Source organism: Rhinatrema bivittatum, chromosome 11 (genome assembly GCF_901001135.1).
Source record: "Rhinatrema bivittatum chromosome 11, aRhiBiv1.1, whole genome shotgun sequence".
NCBI classification, from domain to species: domain Eukaryota; kingdom Metazoa; phylum Chordata; class Amphibia; order Gymnophiona; family Rhinatrematidae; genus Rhinatrema; species Rhinatrema bivittatum.
In genome coordinates this window covers 89,087,592-89,102,770 of record NC_042625.1, presented here as the reverse complement: position 1 = coordinate 89,102,770, position 15,179 = coordinate 89,087,592, and the positions used below count along the sequence as shown (strand labels likewise).

General features: G+C 41.8%; 1 protein-coding gene across 1 annotated transcript in view; it reads right to left on the bottom strand.

Annotated features, from left to right (window-relative positions):
• The window catches only part of CRYBG2 (crystallin beta-gamma domain containing 2), a 44,602-nt gene that overhangs the window by 13,364 nt on the left and 16,059 nt on the right, over positions 1–15,179 (bottom strand). The window contains 9 exon segments of the mRNA XM_029619087.1: positions 452–588; positions 1,125–1,160; positions 2,123–2,190; positions 2,193–2,248; positions 3,355–3,494; positions 4,866–5,037; positions 6,661–6,779; positions 7,434–7,481; positions 9,884–15,169. Of these exon segments, the coding sequence (XP_029474947.1) occupies positions 452–588; positions 1,125–1,160; positions 2,123–2,190; positions 2,193–2,248; positions 3,355–3,494; positions 4,866–5,037; positions 6,661–6,779; positions 7,434–7,481; positions 9,884–15,169 (6,062 nt within the window).

Genomic DNA, 15,179 nt, shown 5'->3' with positions numbered 1-15,179 from the left:
AGACATGCTGAGGGGGAGAGGCATCAGGAGACAGGGCCAAAGCGACTGAAAGAAAGGGGCAACAAGGCAGGCAAGCAGAGCATCAGAAAACCCAAGCAGAAATGAGAAGGCGAAGAGAAAAGGCAGAGACAGAGAGAGAAAAAAAAAACCTGACTCTAGGGGAAGAGACAAATATGAGTTGGACAGACTCATGGAAAAGGAGAGACTGAGACAATCAGGACCAGCAAAGCTAGAGAGAGAAGAGACTGGTAGAACGAGAGCTCTGCTTCTCCTAATATCCTGCAAACCGTCCTCTCCCTCTGAGAATCGACCCTTCAGTCTCTGTCTCTGGCTTTATCCTAGTCTCAGCGATCTCACCTTTTCCCTCTCATGTTCCTATCACCTCTCACCAGCGGTCCCTGGAGGGGTGTGCTCTGCTTTCAGGAGTCAACAGAATAATAATGCCACTTACCAGCCTCCCAGGACCCGCAGCGACCCCACCGATGGTATACAGAGGCCTTCAGCATCCTCCTCCTTCTTCAAGTCATGAATGTCCCTGTTCACTTCACAGCTACGGCCCTGGAAATCATCATTCTCATATATAATAATCTAGGGAGATGAGAAAGACACAGAAGTGTGTTGAACCAATCAGGGTTTTTGTGTTATCCCTTACCGAGCTTTTTCCACCAGCAACTGTCCTACATATTCCCTACCGAGACATCCCCACAGATAACTCTGCAGCAGTTTCTCCTACTGATAGCACTCTTCCATATAGAGAGGTTCCCATAGATGGCACTCACATACCATTGCCTATAGAGTCTTCTCTACTGATAACATTAATGCACTATTCCATATAGATGCATCCCATCCAGGCAGCATTCCTTCACCATTCCCTACAGCACCCTGTCTGGATAGCACAATTCCTTGCATTAACTTTATTCATGGTGAATACACTTCCACTATCCTCCCACTCAGACATAATCAGATTTGAACCCCACTGTGTGGCCCTGCAATCCCCTGGGTTCACTCAGCTGAATATTACCAGGCACTGCACTAGGAGATGCCAAATTTTAAATTAAGTTTCATCAGTGAGTCCAGTAACAAGCAGAATCTAGTTTTGCTGTGTATAAGTTATTTTTTCTTACCTTGGGCTCGCTGGGTTTCTCAACAGAAGGACACCCCTGAAAACAAAATAAAATTAAATGAATAACGCAGAAACACGTATCCACACGTCTTCTAAGAGTGGCCCTCTGTGGGGAGCTAACAGTAGCCCTGTAGAGAAGCTGAAAACGCCCATTCTTAAGCAAGTTGTTTAAAATGTACAGAACTTGAATTATAAGAGTTTTCTGTAAGCACAAAATGAGAGAAACGTTATAAACTAGGAGCATGGTCTGGGGTAGGGGAGACAAGGAAGAAATGCCCATGTGATGCTCTTATCATAAGAGGACAATGCCCAAGACCTGAGGGAACATCTCTGTCCCTCCTGAGGAGGCTTGCACTATCATTCTAAGAGGACATCACAGCATCGACCTGTGTTATATCGTTTGATGTTGTTTCTCAGCTGAGATGACACAACAAGCTAATGAATGTTTTAACATGCAAAGTGCACATTGTAAAAAGGTAGCTCATGCAATCTGGAAACAAACGAAACGAGAACCAGTATAAATGCAGAGTGAAACGAGATGCTGACACATACAAAATGTCTTCCATGCACACTCCTCACTCCCGAGGACCTCCTCTGTCACTCTAGGGAAAGAACTTGGCTTTACATCTCCTGAAAGTAAATTCAGCCATTCCTGAGGAAGGGTTCTGTCTCTCTGCAGAGATGGCACCATTACTCCTGGGTTTCTACTACTTCTCCTGCATCTGAGCTCTGCTGTGACCGCAGCTCATCATGGGTAAGGGACAGAATAAGGAGCAGAACATGGGATTTTCATGCCGATATGCTCTTTTACCTATGGTATATCTTTCAAGTCCCATCCCCCCTTCCTGCCTGTTTGTCTCTCATGCTCCTTTGCTATGTTAAGCCATTCTTTATATTCGTGCATTGCTGAGAGGATTATAATCATGTAAAAGCCAAGAAAAGGTCACCCTTCCAAAGCAGAGCTCTAGGCGGGATGAAGAAGGGCCTCTGAACACTTACGATCCGGATAGGCTGCAAGGAGCAGATCTCTGGGTCCGTGCTATTCCAAGCTTTCAGGGTGGGGTAGCCCCAGGTTCTAGAATGGTAGGATCTCCTTCAAAGAATGGTTGGTTATAAAGCAGCCACCTGAAGGAGAGGCAGAAGACTATTAAATGCCAGCAGACCTTACACACAAGCAAGTGAATACTGAGACGCTTCGCAGGCTTGAGATGAAGAACTCCTGCAGGGCTGGCTTTAGGGATCTGCGGCTGGTGCATCCGTATAAGGCGCCACCATGGTAGGGGCATAGTTTCCTCTTCAAGGTGCACTGTTGTGACTCTCCTGAGGGAGGTCCCCTCTCCTGCCCCTCCTGCAGAGCTAAGGCTAGTCCTGACCTCCTGGAGACAGCGGCATTAGCAGGGACAGCACACTGCCACCTCCCTCATGGGGGGTCACATTATGGTCACGGTGCCCCCCCCCCCCCACCAGAAGTATTCTCCAGTAGCTCAGCTGTCTCTGTGCCAGTGATTCCCTTCTGCATGGCTCTCCCGCTGATTAACTTCTATCATTATGTATTTTAACTTGTTCTGCTCTTTTATTTGTTATTTTACTGCTTCCTGTGGCAGTTCTGGGTTCCCACTGTTAGAACAATACAATGAGTTGTGGGATAGAAAAGAGACAAGCTATGAACCCTGTAAGTGTTTCAATGGCTTTTGCCATCATGATCAACATATCTACAAATTTTAAGTCATCTAAAAAGCAATGAGGGAGGAGTAGAAAGCATCCAAACTACCATTTAGATGTATGCAGCATTTTTGTTATCAAACTGGATCCATGTATTTTGCTACTTTAATTTTTCAGAAACCTGCATGCAGCCCCTGACCTGTATGATGGTTTCCAAGGGGATTAGAGGGCAAACAAAACCACGTTATTATTATTATCTGATTGCAATTGAGTCAAGTACTTCATTTGCAAATAGGATGAGTCTCTAACGTCCTCCTATTACCTAAAATCTGTAAAACAGCTTTGTGAAACAGCAGCATCAGGCGTGAAGCAAGAGGCATTAACACCTAATGCTGCTACAGCCCTTCTGCCATGGCTCTGACTAAGTCTAAGTTACGTATTATTTCACAGCCTGCAGGCTGCCTGCTGGATAGCTGAGAAAATAAAGCAGAAAAAAATGAAAGAGGAGAGAGAAACACAATGAAAGGGGGAGGAGCTCCACCTCTTCCCTTCCCTCCCCCGGATCTTACAGGCCTGCATGGACAATGATGGAAGTTGCTTTCACTGGTTGCCCAAAAACCCGAGTGTCCTCAGTCGTATCCAGGAACTTCATTTTCTTGCCTTCACCATTCTTCTCCGAATACAGGCTGATCTCGGGGACTCCGTAATCCTACAGGAGAGGAGCAGCTGCTGATCAGCAAGGGGGAGAGGTACAGAGAGGCTATAGCAAAACCCTCTTTCTTGACCCCCTACCTGCTTCCCCTGCCCTGGTCTTCTCAGCCCACTCAAGAGAAAGAAATTTTGCGGCACGAGCCAGCCCAGGGGTCCGGTGACAGCACTGCCAGCGGGAGGATCCTGATTTCATTCTTGCACTCAGCTCCTTCTTCACCTTTACCTGCTTCTCCCCCCCCCCCCTTCTTTTCTCTATCCTTCCTCTAGCCTCTGCCACTCTCTCCTCCTTTCCTGAAGTCACAGTGGAAGAAACTGCTCATCTTCTCTCTTCCTCCAAACTCACTTTTTCCTCTGACCCTGTCCCCACCCGATTCCTCAGCTCCATCTTCACTGCAGTCACCCCTTCCATCTGTCACATCCCCAATGTATCATCCTCCCCTGCTGCTGTTCCTGCTGCCTTCAAACGTGCTGTGATCATCCCACTCCTTAAAGATCCTCAGTGGATCCACCTGTACTGCCAACTATCGTCCCATATCCCTTCTACCTTTTGTCTCCAAACTACTTGAATATGCTGTTCACCACCACTGTCTTGACTTTCTTACATCTCAAGCCATTCTTGATCCACTCCAGTCTGGTTTTCGCCCTCTACATTCAACTGAAACAGCCCCTGCCAGTTTCCAATGATCTGATTATGGCTAAAGCCAAAGGTCTTTACTCTGTCCTTATCCTCCTTGCCCTGTCTGCTGCTTTTAACACTGTTGATCACCACCTACTCCTTGATGCTCTGTCCTTGCTTGGATTTCGGGACTCTGTCCCATCTTGGTTCTCTTCTTACCTCTCCCATCGCACTTTTAGTATTTCCTCTGGTGGTTTCTCCTCTATTGCCATTCCACTATCAATTGGTGAGTCTCAGGGCTCTGTTCTGGGCCCTCTTCTCACTATTTACTAATTCCTTGGTGCTCTGATGTCCTCTCATGGCTTTCAATAACATTTTTATGCTGATGACTCTCAGCTCTATCTATGTACACCAGAAACTTCACCAGAAATCCAGTCTCAGCTCTTGGCCTGCCCTGTCTGACATTGCCAGTTATGAGAATCAGACCCAGCCAGTCCTGGCTTTGGAGAAGTAGCTCCAGTGAAACTCCCTGTCTGTGCATGAAAGGAGATATAACCAGGACCAGCGCAGACATGGAGCTGTCTGCGCAATTTACATTTCCATTCTCTAATGCCTTGGTCTTGTACTCCCTGGCCCTCGATTGCCTCAGTCACTCCAGTGTCCTTATACCTTGCCCTCACTCATTCTATAACTGATTAAAAGTTTTCCAGTAGAAATTTAAAAAATAAGAGCACCCATCCGCCCCACACTTACCTTGACCACATGTTTTAGGGATCCAATGCAGAAAGGCTTCTTCAAGATGTCCTCCAAATCTTTGCCCTCCTCCTCCTCCTCATCATCATTCCAAGGGTCAGTCAGCTCAATGTCCCCTTCAGCCAATACACACTTCCTGCCCTGGAACCGTGGCTTCTCGTACATAACCCAGCTGGAAGGAACAAAAGCAAATTACTGGAACCAGTGCGGTCACAGATCTCCAGTGCACCTCTGAGGTCCACATCCCGTCCTGATCAAATCCCACTTACAGACTTACTCATCAATCCCATTATCCAGCTCTAAAAGAGCACACAGCCACATGACCCCACAACACCGCCTTTATCAATTCCACATGAACTGACTGCTGGGGACTCAACCAGCATGAAACAAGCTGATCTTCCATAGTAACAAAGAAGCCAATATTCAGTCAGACGTCTGCAGATAAAGTTAACTGTACAACTCTGTCCATTTACTGAGCCTGAAGAGCTGACCACATAACTTTAGGCCTGCTATCTGACCAATCAGAGTTAACTGGCCAGCACTGACTAGCCAAAGCTTAAAAATGACCCTGGAACATCCTCATTGCTAACTCTTTTCAGCCTGCTAAATTTTGTGCAGACAACAAATTTAGCCAGTCAGTGAGGGTGGGACAGTGAGCGGAGGAGATGGGTTAATTTCAAAGAAGGTAATTTTCAAAGCCTATAATTGACCTGGGCTCAGTGTGCATAAAACTACATCCATATGTAACCCAGTTTCACACTGACTTTTATGTGCACTGAGGAGCCACATTCCAGGGGGAGGGGGCGGACTTAAAGGCGGAGTCAGAATTTACGAGCAATGCTTTTAGACTTTTAAAAGTGCATATGCACGTTACAGTCGACTTTGCACAAGTGAATGTGCATGCATACCTGGCCATTTACCTGAGTATTTTCAAAGCAAACGTACGCATGTATGTTTGCTGTGAAAATACTCGGTAACGTCTGCGTGTACAGACTTTACCGCTGTTTGAAAATTACCCTCAAAGTGGAAGCTTAACTAAACAAACCCTTTGAACATTGCCCCCTTGTCACACAGTAGATGACAGCAGAAAATGATCCATTGGCTCATCCAGTCTGCCCAGTTCTCCCTGCTGCCAGCCACAGAGCATGACCACACTTTCTATTGCCTTCCTCCTTAGTACTTCACCCATAAGCAAAGCCTCCTCCTCATTTGTATATGAGGCAAGAGAATAGTTCCTCAGCGCTCACCTAGAAGAGTCCTGGGACAACAGACAATCGACAACACTCTGCAGCTGCAAACTTCCTTCCCTCACAGATCTCACCTCTAAAACCCTCCCTCTGCTTTTCCTCAACCGTACTCCAGACAGGCCATGCACTCTTGTGAGGCTTCTCCTGAGTTTGCCTCTTGCAGAGCGATAGTTAAGAGGCTAAACATTATGTCCAATTTGCATGTCCCTCTTCTCTGCACATACACTCAAACAAAGCACCCAAAGAAAATGAACGTGTGCCCGAGGATATATAAATCGATATACATAGCCCCATTTTTAATTCCAGTAATCTCAGCTTGCTCTTCTCCTTCTTAGTCTTCTATCATCACTGCTTTCTGATCTCACTTCCACATTCCATCCCTCCACTCGACTGTGAACAGATATAAAGAGCCTGATTCACTAGGAGAGTTCTCCCCTTTTATATCATGGAGTAAATCTATTCCATCCAATCTGACTTTCCTTTTCTCATGGTCATTACATTAGATGCGTTACAGAAGAGGAACAAGACTTTCTCCACGTCTTACTGACCCGCCACGGACCACCCGGATGGAGACAACATGTGGCAGATCCCAAGCAGTGGCATCGGGGACATCACTCAGAATCTCAACCTGCTTCCCTTTGAAGCCCGGCTGCAGGAAGAGGATTATCTGCAGGCGGAAAAACACAATGCAGCGTGTTTAATTACCAGGGAATAAATTGGTAATTTAATGGCATTACAAGGGGATCGAGCAAGCTTCATTTGGTGTATTACAATATCCAACTCCATCTCTTCCTTCTAGCTTCTTTTACACCTTCTTCATGCCCTTTTTTATCCTCCTTCCACTCCTATCATCTCTCCTGCTCTTCTTCTCTTCTCCAGCCCTTCCCACTGTTTTTGCTCCTGTTCCTCATCTCCTTTCCTCCCGTGCTCTCCCACAAATTCCTTCACTGTATTCTTGGTTTTCATGTCTAGTCCTGAGGCCAGGCAAGCACAGAGGTTTCATCCAGTGGTCCAGTGCTGACCCCATTTCCTCAAGTAATCCAGGTTTCTCCCCAAACTCAGAAGCAGACCCCACACTCTAGAACTTCCCAAACTGTGAGTCAGGATGCCTCAGTGAATCTGGGGAAAATTGGCAAAGGGATGCCAAAATGAAACAATCAAGACTAAAGAAGCAAAACAGCTGCCTGCTTTAGTATTTTCACAGAGGTAAAATGTTGAAAACAATAATTAATATTAGGTTTATACTGGAGGAGTTCTCCTCCTGCCACAGAAGCGTTTCAGAAGTACTGGTTTAGTGCTCTGGGGCCTCAATCTTTTATACCTTTCCTGGTCTTGGGTTGACTTTCCCATATTCTTTGTCTTTATGTTCCTATAAAAAAAAGAAAAGAAAAGATTTAACAGGTACTCAAATGAGTTCTTCCTTCATTTCCTAGTGTCGATATTCGTCCATTTCATTGTCTGACACTTTCTTTAACTCCCAGTGACTATTCCTCAGTCCTACTCCCAATCCTTGTGTCTTATCTTTTTTCCATTCCAATATGGGGAAGAAATCCATATGTTAATTCTGATTATGCAAAACATGTCTTTTTTCAAAACTTAAAAACATTACGACAGTATTTGAAATGACAAATATATTCAGTTTTAATTCTTCCTTTATTCATAGCTCATCCAACTCTGCAGCTTTTGTTCCATAATCCTGCTTTTCAAGGAGTAATACTAACTATGGACCCTCATTATCCTTAAATTGGGTTGGACATGGCCTACAATATCGTATGGGAAAGCTGAGAGGCTAACCTTGTATGCTCACAATACCATTCACTTTAGAAAGAAGGATCAGGAGAAGCTAGGCTCCTTAGGCCTTTCCAAACACATAAGAACATGCCGTACAGGGTCAGACCAAGCGTCCATCAAGCCCAGTATCCTGTCTCTAACAGTGGCCAAACGAAGTCACAAATACCTGACAAGGACCCAAACATTAAACACATCCCATGCTACTAATGCCGGCAACAAGCAGTGGCTATTCCCTATTGATTAATCGCAGTTTATAGACTTCTCCCCCAGGTCCTTATCCAAACCTTTTTTAAACCAAGCTACACTAGTTACCTTAACCACATCCTCTGGCAATGAATTCCAGAACTTGACTGAGCATTGAGTGAAAAAGAATTTTCTCTGATTTGTTTTAAATGTGCTACTTGCTAACTTCATGGAATGCCCCCTAGTCCTTGTATTATCCAAAAGAGTAAATAACCAAATTTACATTTACCCATTCAAGTCCTTTCATGATTTTGTAGACCTCTATTATATCCCCCCTCAGTCATCTCTTCTCCAAGCTGAACTGCCCTAACCTTTTTAGCCTTTTCTCATAAGGAAGCCATTCCATCCCCTTTATCATTTTGGTCCCCCTTCTGTACTTTCTCCATAGAAACAGAGAAATGGTGGCAGAAAAGGACCAAATGATCCATCCAGTCTGCTCAGCAAGCTTATGGTAATATCCGCCATGCCATACAGGTCACCCCCATACTTATCAGTTTCCAAGACCGTAAACATCAGTGCCCTTGTTGGTTGCTGTCTGAGTCCAATTCCCCATTACCTCTTGCCATTGAAGCAGAGAGCAATGTTGGAGTTGCATCAAAAGTATCAGGCTTATTGGTTAAGGGTAGTAACAGCTGCATCAGCAAATTACCTCCATGCTTATTTGTTTCCCCAGACCATAAAAATCAGGGTCCTTGTTGGTTGCTGTCTGAATCCAATTCCCCTTTTCCTTTTTTCCCCTGCCTTTGAAGCAGAGAGCAATGAACAACTATATCTTTTTTGAGATGTGGCGACCAGAATTGCACACAGTATTCAAGGTGCAGTCTAACCACTGACATCCTTCATTTTATTTGCCATTCCCTTCTTAATAATTCCTAACATTCTGTTTCTTTTTTTGACCACCACAGCACACTGAGCTGGCGATTTTGCATGTAAGAGATTGTGTGTTTTCCATAGCAGGTCCAAAAGTTTGGAATTCCCTACCTGAGATGTTATGTCTGATACCAGACAGAAAGAGATTTAAATGCGAGCTTAAAACATGGCTATTAAAAAATGCATACAACTTATCATAAAAACATCAAAATGTAGAGCTCTACAATATCAAGAAGGACAAGAAATGTTTTTTGATGCACGAGGAACAAACTTAACAAGAAATAGTAAAAACTCGATGTACTGACTAATATGTGAAATTTGTTATTTTAATTTATTTTCTGTACTTAACGTCTTGTGTCTAGATCATTAGTTAATATGTACTAAAACATTTCATTTGGTAGATGTTAATGCCTGTTTATGAATACTACCTCTGAAACCCATCACTATCTGCTGATTTATAGCTATGAATGTTAATCTTATAAACCGTTGGAACGACGATATATAAAATGTCTAAATAAATAAACTAAATATGACATCCAGATCTTTTTCCTGGGTGGTAGCTCCTGAAATGTAGCTATAGCATGGGTTATCTTTCCCTATATGCATCCCCTTGCACTTGTCCACATTAAATTTCATCTGCCATTTGGATGCCCAATCTTGCAGTCTTGCAAGGTCCTCCTGTAATGTATCACAGTCTACTTGTGATTTAACTACTCTGAATAATTTTGTATCATCTGCAAATTTGATCACCTCACTCATCATGCCTCTTTCCAGATTATTTATAAATATATTAAAAAGCACCAATCCAAGTATAGATGCCTGAGGCATTCCGCAGCCTAACCACAACAGTTCAAGACCTCAACTCACCCAACCATCCAGGAAGGCTCTGAACTCGGGAAGAATTGTATCCTGGTCAGTGTTTTTGGAGAGGGGTGAAGTTGGACTGGTGTTTTTGTCAGTGCTTGGTAAACTATTAAGCTCAAGGGGCAAAGAGGAAGAACTAGTATGTGCCATCTCATTGATTCCACTTGAAGACGATATAGCATTCATGTGATCATAGAGACTTATGGGTGGGCTACTGAATAAGGTCTGGCTATTCCCACTGGTGCTTGTTGAGTCTGGCACAGGAGATGTAGGCAATACATTTTCAGAAGAACTCTCTTCTTCCTTCTCAATACTTTTCAATGGAATCTTCTCTGATGCCAAATAGTTGCCAAAAAGAAGGCTACTACCCAATCGGGAATATGATTTGTCTTCACTGAGACCAGTTTTCTTTTCCAGTTGGTCAGACAGTAGCAGGGTGCTTACTAAAGAATTTTGTCTGTGATCTGCACCTTGGTCTGTTAAATCCCTGTTGCTTACAATTTTAGATTTCTCATCTTCTGAATGTTTCCGCATCATTTCAAGTGGGGAAGTCTTCTCCAGCAGAATGGATTTCTTCAAATTTTTCTCCCATGAATATATCACCTTTGGTTCTTCTTCTGTGATTATAGGTGCCTCATTCTCCTCTTGGAGAGAGAAATCTTCCAGTGAAGGTATCAGAAAATTATCTTCCTCTTCCTCTCCTTCCTCTTCCTTTTCTTCTTCTGTATTCAAAAAGTTTCTCTGTCTTGTGACTGAGAAATCATCAGAATAAAGGGTAGATTTCATAAAAGCCCAATCTTCTTGTATAGGTGGCAAAGTGGCAAATATGGAGAGCGCAGAAATACGTGGTTGTCTTGGAACCTTTAGGTATTTCATAATTTCTGGAGTCTCCATATTACGAAGAATGCCCATCCAGCTTTCCATGTCTACACTGATATCTGCTGGTACTGCTACATCCTCTGCTCTTTGCGCAAGACCTGTGATTTTCTCTGTTAGAGAGCCATCGTTCAATGATGAAGGGCAGAAGTCACTCAGATTATATGACTCCACTGCCCCTTGTTCTAATGCCTGGACATTAGACACAGGAAGAGAAATCTTTTCATGTGACCTTAGCTCTTCCTTGGAATTTTGCTCTGTGTAGATGGTAGTTATATGATCTTCTAAAGCCAGGACTGCATCTGTAGGCACTGGCAAGCCATCAATATTAAGGTCAGCAATGTTTTGTACAAAACTTTCTCTCAGCATTGTGGTAGCAGCAGTATTGAGAGAGTCTTGAAAGTCATCTCCTCTTGGTGAAAAGGATAGCGTAGTATCATATTTATCTAGTGTAAATCTTTTTCTTGGTGTTTCATGAGCTTCAGACTCATCAAAATGTTGTATGAAGGTTTCTGTTGATGTTCTGGTACCTACAATATCACCCTCACTTTGCACAAGATTTTCTCTTATGCCAAATGAAGTGTCCTCAGTGGCTTGTATATCATTTTCCTTTGGTGTAAATAGAAACTCAGACTCACCAGCATTTTCTACAAGCATTTCTCTGGGTGTTTTGGTGACTTCAGTTTCACCATTTTCCATAAGGGTTTCTCTTGGTGTTATGGTAACTTCAAAGTCACCAGCATTTTGTATAAGGGCTTCTTGTGGTGTTTTAGTGATTTCAGCTTCACAAGTATTATGTATGATGGGTTTGCTTGATGTTCTTTTGACTTCAGAGTCATCAGCATTTTTTATGAGGGTTTCTTTTGGTGTTTTGGTAATTTCAAAGTCACCGGAATTTTGTACAAGGGTTTCTTTTGGGGTTTGGACAACTTCAGGTTCATGACTATTCTGCATTATGGTTCCTTGTAGTGTTATGGGAACTAGAATTTTGTCTGTTTTGTTTATGAAATATTGTTTTGGCATTTTGATTGCTATATTGTCACCATCTTCAATATTTTGTACATTGATTTCTTCTGATAGTGTAGTAACCTTAGTATCATCAGTATTATAGTCCATTTTCCTTGATAATATGCTATCTGTGATATTACATGTATTTTGTATGAGAGTTTCTTTTGATATTATAGTAAGTACAATATCAGCAGCAGCATGCACATGTCTTTCATTTGGTAATATAGTATTCTCAGCACTCTCACTATGGTTTTCCCTTGATAACACAGTAACTGTAATGGTATCAGCATTTGGTAGAGCATTTTCATTTTGGTTCACAGTGGTAGTGCTATTATTAGCTCTTAATCTATGGATTTCCTTTGAGGTCATCATATCCCTAGTTTCATCAGCTTGGTAACTGTGGATATCCTTTAGTGTTACAATATCCATCTTGTCATTAGTATTTTGTCTCTGAATTTCCTTTGATGTTATATTATCCATAGTGTTCCCAGTTGTTTGTCCATTCATGTCATTTTGTGTTATGTTACCCTCAGTGTCATCAACAATTTGTCTGTGAACTTCTTTTCGTGTTATGGTATCCACATCATTACTGACACTTTGTCTGTGGATGTTCTTTGATATTATTGTATCCACAATGGAATCATGTTTTTCTCTGTCAATGTCATTTGGTGATTTGATATCTACAGTGTCATTTTCCCTCTGTCTGTAGATGTCCTCTGGTGGTATGTTATCCAAAGTATTACCAGATCTTTGTTTGTAGATGTCCTTTGATGATACTGTATCCACAGAGTAACCAGTTCTTTGTTTGTCAATGTCTTTTATTGTTATGAAATCTATAGTGCCATATTCCATTTGACTGTAGATGTCCCTTGGTGTTCTATCATCTACACTGTCACGAGGTCTTTGTCTGTGGATGTCCTTTGATGTTATTGTATCCACAGTGGAATCATGTTTTTCTCTATCAATGTCATTTGGTGATCTGATATCTACAGTGTCATTTTCCCATTGTAGGTAGATATCTTTTGGTGTTCTATCATCTATAGTGTCACCAGATCTTTGTCTGTGGATGTCCTTTGATGTTATTGTATCCACAGTGGAATCATGTTTTTCTCTATCAATGTCATTTGGTGATCTGATATCTACAGTGTCATTTTCCCATTGCTGGCAGATGTCTTTTGATGTTCTATCATCTATAGTGTCACCAGGTCTTTGTCTGTAGATGTCCTTTGATGTTATTGTATTCTCAGTGGAATCATGGTTTTCTCTGTCAGTGTGATTTGGTGATCTGAAATCTACAATGTCATTTTCCCACTTTCTGTAGATGTCCTCTGGTGGTATGTTATCCAAAGTGTCACTAGATCTTTGTCTGTAGATGTTCTTTGATGTTACTATATCCACGGAGTAACCAATTCTTTGTTTGTCAAGGTCCTTTAGTGTTATGGAATCTATAGTATCATATTCCATTTGTTTGTAGATGTCCCTTGGTGTTCTATCATCTACACTGTCACCAGGTCTTTGTCTGTGGATGTCCTTTGATGCTGCTGTAACCTCAGTGAAATCGTGTTTTTCTCTGTCAATGTGATTTGGTGATCTGGTATCTAAAGTGTCATTTTCCCATTGTTGGCAGATGTCTTTTGATGTTCTATCATCTATAGTGTCACCAGGTCTTTGTCTGTGGGTGTCCTTTGATGTTGTTGTATCCTCAGTGGAATCATGTTTTTCTCTGTCAATGTGATTTGGTGATCTGATATCTACAGAGTCATTTTCCCATTGTCTGTAGATGTCCTCTGGTGGTATGTTATCCAAAGTGTCATCAGGCCTTTGTTTGTGGATATCATTTGATGTTATAGCATCTATAATATAACCAGTTCTCTGTCTATCAATGTCATTTGGTGATTTGCTGTCTACAATGTCATTTTTTTCCTGGATGTCCTTCAGTGTTATGTTATGTAAAGCATCGCCTGCTGTTTGATTGTAAATTTTCTTTATTATTACACTACCTGTACTGTGACTATCTCTTTGTCTGTTGATGTCCTTTGGTGTCTTTGTATCTATAGTGCTACCAGTTCTTTGGCTGTAGAGGTCTTTTAGTGTTCTGGTATCTCTAGTATCATCTTCATTTTTTGTCTGAGTGCCATTTAGTGTTATTTTATCCACAGCATCAGCAGCCCTCCAATTGTGAATTTCCTTTGGTATTTCACTAGTGTCACCAGTGCTGTGTCTGTTGATATTCTTTGGTGTTATTGTTTCTACAGTGTTCCCATTTCTTTGTCTATAGATGTCTTTTGAAATTATTGTATCCACAATGTTACCAGTTCTATGTCTGTGGATATCCTTTTGTATTGAGTTATCTAATTTGTCACCAGAGCTTTGTCTGTCAATATCCTTTGGTGTTATTTTATCCAAAGAATCACCAGGCTTTTGTCTATCAATGTTATTTGGTGATCTGGTATCTATAGTGTGATTTTTCCATTGTCTGTAGATGTCCTTTGACGGTAGGTTATTCAAAGTGTCATCAGGCATTTGCCTGTGGATGTCCACAGTATAACCAGTTTTTTGTCTATCAATGTCATTTGGTGAGCTGATATCTACAGTGTCATTTTCCCATTGTCTGTAGATGTCCTTTGGTGTTCTAGTATCTACAGAGTCATTCTCGTTTTGATTCTGGATGTCCTTAAATCTTATTTTATCCAGAGCATGATGCTGATCATCAGCATTTTGATTGTATATTTTCTTTGGTGTTACAGTACTTGTAGTGTCACTAATTCCTTGCCTGTAGATGTCCTTTGGTGTTGTAGTATCCACAGTATCATCTTCATTTTGTCTCTGAATGTCCTTTAACCTTATGCTTTCTAAAGCATCACCAGTCCTTCGATTGTATGTTTTCTTTGGTGTTACAGTACCTGTAATTTCACTAGCTCTTTGTCTGTAGATGTCCTTTGGTGTTCTAGTATCTACAGAGTCATTCTCATTTTGATTCTGGATGTCCTTTAATCTTATTTTATCCAAAGCATCATCAGCATTTTGATTGTATGTTTTCTTTGGTATTACAGTACCTGTACTTTCACTAGTTCTTTGTCTGTTGATGTACTTTGATTTTCTAGTATCTACAGTGTCATCTTCATTTAGTCTCTGAGTGTCCTTTAATCTTATTTTATCCAAACTCTCATCAGCAGTTTGATTGTAAATGTTCTTTGGTGAAACAGTACCTGTACTTTCACTAGCTCTTTGTCTGTAGATGTCCTTTGGTGTTCTAGTATCTACAGAGTCATTCTCATTTTGATTCTGGATGTCCTTTAATCTTATTTTATCCAAAGCATCATCAGCATTTTGATTGTATGTTTTCTTTGGTATTACAGTACCTGTACTTTCACTAGTTCTTTGTCTGTTGATGTACTTTGATTTCTAGTATCTA